The 5,918-nt window shown below is 41.3% G+C and overlaps 1 protein-coding gene across 1 annotated transcript in view; it reads right to left on the bottom strand.

Annotated features, from left to right (window-relative positions):
- Window positions 1–286: 286 nt before the first annotated feature.
- The window catches only part of si:dkey-121b10.7 (heparan sulfate glucosamine 3-O-sulfotransferase 6), a 22,001-nt gene continuing 16,369 nt past the window's right edge, over window positions 287–5,918 (bottom strand). The window contains exon 2 of the mRNA XM_067440876.1: window positions 287–2,179. Within this exon, the coding sequence (XP_067296977.1) occupies window positions 1,561–2,179 (619 nt within the window). The 3' untranslated portion in view covers window positions 287–1,560. The remainder of the gene's footprint in view (window positions 2,180–5,918) is intronic.

Below are 5,918 nucleotides of genomic sequence, written 5' to 3'. Positions count from 1 at the left end.
CAAGGACAGTTTAAGACAGATAAGAGCCTCGTCAAAGGGTGACTGTGAAGCGCATTTTAGAAAAACTGATTTTGGTCGATCAGCCTTTTCTGTAAAGGCTGTTAATAACTGGAATAGTTTACCAACTGATATTAGACAGTGCACTACCTTTGTCCAGTTTAAATTACATTTGAAAAGATTTTTAAAGGCAAGTCAGGTTTGTGATCATTAATTTTACAAGCTAAACGATTGTATATTGTATTTAATCTGTATGGTATTTTTTTTTTTGGTAGATAATTTGGTGTACTCCTGCCCAGGGACAACAGATGGAATTTAGCTCTGTGATTCTGGGGTAATATTTGATTGTCCACTGTCCCTGTCAAATAAAGAATAAATATATAAATAGCAAAATGCAAATAGGAGGACGGGCGCTGGAGCGTCTCCACACCAGTCTCGAGTCCCACGGAGGAGCTCCGGAAGGATAAAAGGAGGAGCGGCGACATTGAAGGAGGAGAGAGGACCAGGCCTGGATCTTATGTTGTTGTTTTATGCGGCAGTTGTCCATGAGGGGCTGCTGCTTACTTTCATTTTGTTGTTTGTTTATTCCATCCCCACATCCCTTTAGTAGCTATATAAATACAAGTGACTTGACTTAAACGGGGCGATTTAAAGGTGTCATGAAAACTGGCTTTTACATTTTTTTATACTGTTATCTGAGGTCAACTAATGACATATGTGTGGTTTTTACATTCAAAAACATCATAACTAATAAGTAATAGGCTTTTTTCTACACTGGTTTTGAGGCTCTCTCCTGAATGCTGGGTTTTGCACGACCGCACGATCGGTTGATAGTTCACTATTTGAGATTCATCGGCCTGCCGACAGGCTTACGTTTTGGTTGCCCGTCTGGAAAACACACAGCCCCAGGACTACTATTACATATAAAAAAGACATTTTACTCATAAAGTTTGCTGCACCATTTCTGTCGGATCCAATATAGAAGGCACAACATTGTGTCTGCAAATCCAGACTTATTTACAAACGATTCTGCGGTGAAATGAAGCGAACACGCATACATGTCTTCCCGACATGAGCTGGAACTTCATTAAAAATAAATGGAGTATGACACATTCCTTATATTAGGATCTGCAGAATGCAGCGACTGTGTTCTTCCACAATTTCCCACTATATTCTTCGGCTAGTTTATTGCTAGCACAATCCAAACAGTTCTATGAGTCGGCAGGCGGGGCTACTGAATTAGACGTGCTTTATTAGGGGGATGTTTCGTCCGCAATGACGTATAGATGCGAACACGATCATTTTCTGAGCCTGGTGTCTATAAAAGCTTTTCAGCTCTTTTCAACTTACAGGATATTCTTATATTACCATGACCTTTTATATATCAAAAGCTCAAGGGAAATTGATTTCTCAATTCATCACCCCTTTAAAATCCTTATGGCTTCTCATTGTCTTTCTGGGCCATTACACACGATATGCACTATGAGCTTTGGTACATACTGTGAAGGTACTGAAATCCCATAGCTTTCTGCATTATCAAAAAGGGTCCTGGGCTGCAACTTGTTAGTCCCATCCAAAGTCTTGACCAGTCATCTGGTAGAACTTCATGTTGAAAGGCCTGTAGAAATCCCTGAGTCTGTGCAGCACCTCCGGCGGTATGTGCGGATGCGGTCGCCCTTTCGTCTTCCCCAGGCACCGTGGCCTGCTGCTCCCTTCCGGCTTTTTGAGGCAGGGGAAGCCTTTAGTCTGGTTAAAGTAGAAGTGCTTATTGGTCACCACCCGTTTGAGTCCCAGAAAATCCTGCACCCTGCCCATTTCTCCCGCGGGGTCCGTCACCAGCTTCTCCCCGCTCACGAACAGAAGCTGCGCGAGTGGGAAATACCTGAGCCAGTTCTCCAGGTGCTTGGCGTAGATGCCGATCCTCACGGCGCTCCAGGACGTGTCGATCAGACCCGTGGTGGAGTTCTTAAAGACCAGATTCTGGAAAGACGGCAGGCCGGGGTTTTTGGTCAGAGTCTGAGTGTAGTCCGACACGGCCCGGGTCACGGGGTCACGGACCACCACGATGAGTTTGGTGCTGCGGCTCATGGAGAAAACTCGGGAAGGGGCTTCACGTGTGATGAAGTAGCTGGGTGTCTTCTCCATGGTGATCTGGCCGTCTAAAGTACGAGGCATTAGGTTCCTACAGAAAGAGAAAGTTAAATTTTATTAGAAGTCTCTGATCAAACATGGTTTCTGACTGATTTAAAACAACGAAAATCTTGCCAATATGAGATTTAAAGTGCACATATTAAGCTCATTTACAATTTTATAATTGTATTTGTAGGGTCTGTAGAATATACAGTATTTATGTGATTTTTCTTGTACTGTACATTGTTGCAGCACCTTTTTTTACCCTCTGTCTGAATGGTCTGTTTTACTGTCCCTTTAAAGCCGCCTCTCTGAAAAACATAGTCTGCTCTGATTGGTCAACCACAAACGTAATCAAGCTTCAGCTCCAGAGGCTTCATGTGCTGTGCTGGTTATTACCATATTTTATATTAATTTAAATGCTAATTTAAATGATATTAATTTCGGTGCTCTCACAGGGTCGCTCCACCAACCCCGCACGAGTGCCGGGGCGTGGAAGGCCCTCAGGCCCTCGCTATATTCTTCGGCATGTTTATTGCTGGCACAATCCGAACAGCTCTTTGAGTTGGCAGGCAGGGCTACTGAATTAGACGTGCTTATTATTCTGTAGAGGTGTGTTTCGTTGTGCAATGACGCAATGACTCCTGTCAAGGCAGGAGCTGAGGCCTGGGGACTGGAGACTCCACACCGAGGTGGTGGAGCTCTTATGGGAAAAGTTGTGGGAAAAGTCGACCTGTTCGCTACTCAAGAGAACACGCACTACCATCTGTGGTTCTCCCTAGTGCCGCCAGCTCCTCTCGGACTGAATGCCATGGTACGAGAGTGGCCAAGGCTGCTCCTGTACGCTTTTCCCCTGATTGCTCTGCTTCCGGGAGTTCTAGAGAGGGTGCGCTGGGACGGGGCATGTCTGTTACTAGTATCCCCGTTCTGGCCGGCCCGAGCCTGGTTCTCAGACATTGTGTCTCTCCTCTAAGGCTCTCCACCGGAGACTCCGCTCAGCCAAGTTTCAATGTCAAAGCAGAGGATGAGCAAGTGGGTGGTCACACCCGGGGTATGGCAGCCATTTCATATTGGACTGATTACATATATGCGTCACGACGCAATCACGCAGAGGCGTTCCCAGAGCAGTGACGCAGCGTCTCATTCCCACTCTGGGAACTAAGGTTACAGATGTTTTGTTGTAAAAACTACACTGTGAAAAAGCATAATACTCTAATAATTATAAAAATATGTATGCATTATGGGATTGTCTTTTTGTCTTTTCACCCAAAATCTTTATTCTGTCATCATTTGCACCCCCCAGACCCCCCCCCCCCCAAAAAAAAAAACCCCAACCAAACAAAACAAAAAACAAAAAAAGGTTGTTTTTAAAAAGTAGTACATGTTTGGAATGAGATACAAATTTTTATTCTTTATTTTTGAAAGAACTGTGCCTTTAAGGATACAATGGGGCAATTGAATCTGGCCAAATTCATGATAATGTTTCCTTTCAGAACAGCATTTGCATTTGGAGTGTACATGAATGTCATCTAAGTAGGCAGCCCAGGTTTTGGGACAGAAACTATGTGTAGCTAGCTGCACCTACGTTTTCCAAACTAAATATTGAACTGCAATTTTAAGCAATAATACAAAATGAATAACTTTATTAAAAGTGACTCTGGAGACATGATAATTGCCAGCATTTCAGCTCTCGTCATGCAGCGGATGAAGCTGTCACAAGTGTCCCGCATTTCAGTTCATTATGATGAAAAATGTTCTCTTTATTAATCAAATATAAAACAAGCACTTCTCTGATGAGATCACCGTTGAATTACTCACTCTATCCTGAGTAATGCAAAGTTGTTAAATAAACAGAAGATTTGACATTATTAAAAAGCAGCCTCATGAAATCAAAAAGAAGGCAGTTGTTGAGTTGCTATAAAAGAAAGAAAAAAGACAAAACCATAACAGCTCTTAGCAGTCATTTCCTGATAGGTTTTGATCTCTCCAAAGCATGTTTCGTGCCGATTTGATGATTTTTTTGCGAGATCCTCATTTAAAACATGAGGTCTGCCTTTACCACAAAGTGGAATGAAAGCAGTTGAAGGCATGTCACTGTAAAACATATAAACACTATAAAACGAAGGATAATTGTTTCAAAATATTACTTTAAATTTACATTTAATTCAATGTTTTACTTGCTACACACACGCACGCACTTACACATGCACGCACGCACGCACGCACATGCACACACACACACACACACACACACACGTATATTCTGTATATAAAATAAAATGTATAGTTTTATATAATAAATTGGATCTAAGATAATATAAAATATATAAAATAAATAAATATAAATAAGTATAGCTATATTATGGTTGTTGTTGATTATAAGGTTCAGTTAATTTCCTCAATGAATGTCCAGAAGCTCAGGCATCAAATGGAAAACTCTCTACACTAACTCTCATTATTTCCACAGAGAACATATGTAGTAGATTAACTCTTCATTGGTCTGGGATTGTGTTTGGAAAGCGGTCGCTCTCTCTGTCTCTTCCTGAGGCTGGCCATCATATTACTGACATGAGGCTATCATTGAACTCTAATAAGAATCATATTTCTATACGAGAGACAAGAATCCGGGTTATTTAGTGTCACTGGCCTGCTGACTGTGAAACAGAATGAAGGAAAACATTGAGAAATTGGATTTGCTGTATTTTTTGACCGGCAATGCTCTTAAAGGAACAGGTCACCAACAAGTTTTCGTCACTATTTTTCCACTCTGATATCACTCCAAATGTGCAAGTTAATGTTTAAGGAGAATGTTTGAAGAAAAATATTGCACTTGTTCATTTTAAGTCTGTTAAAGTCACAATTTTTAATGGTATATTGGAATATTTATTATAAATGATTTATCTGTGCATGTCTTAATCATATATATTTTTAAAATCCTTTAATCAAAATAACTTCATTTCCTCTTGCAGCGTTTGATGTGAGGGCGGAGCAACCGTCACTCACATGAGATCCACCAATAGCAAACCACAACCATCAATCCCAATGAAAATCTCCCTACATTTGTTCTTGTACGAGAAGCCGTTTCACTCAGATATACATCTACAAGGAAGAAAAGACTAACTTCTGTTTCATGGTGACTTTAAGCTCTAAGAATGACAAAAAAGAAAAGAAAAAACATAAAAAAAACTCCATACAAGTAGACAACATCTGAAGCCATTCAATAACCGATATGCAACCTTTCCAAACATGCATCATTTCTTTAATGGGGTCATATAATTCCATTTTTGTACACGTTAATATGATTTTTTAGTGTCTAAATTAAAACTTTGTAATATACTTTAATTAAAAATTCTGTTTAGTATTCTAAGAAATCACTCATTTAACCTGGTGAAAAACAGCTGTTTTCAGCAAGCCATGCATGTGCCTTTTATGCTAATGAGCTTTGCTCACCCCGCCCCTCTGTTCTGTGGGGGCTTTGAGTGTGAAGCGTTGCTTAGGCAACAGGAGAAAGTTTGACAACGCGAGTCCCTCAGGACACATCTGTGCAAGTTCAACCGTATCAATTCGATATATCAGATATATCAACATCAAAATGGCTGCTGTGTTCATTATTACACCCAAGAACAGAACACCACAATCGCTTAGACGCCATTCTGCTCCAGCGGATCCACAATGGCGGACAGCTTGCGCTCGCTCAGGGCTGGTCTGAGCTGAAACGCTGCTGTCAATCAACAGTCGTGGGAGGAGTGTTCGATCGTGTGACGTCACACATCGAACGGCTTGATTTCAGA

The sequence above is a fragment of the Pseudorasbora parva genome, chromosome 4 (assembly GCF_024679245.1).
Source record: "Pseudorasbora parva isolate DD20220531a chromosome 4, ASM2467924v1, whole genome shotgun sequence".
NCBI lineage: Eukaryota > Metazoa > Chordata > Actinopteri > Cypriniformes > Gobionidae > Pseudorasbora > Pseudorasbora parva.
This window is presented reverse-complemented; position numbering and strand designations above follow the sequence as displayed.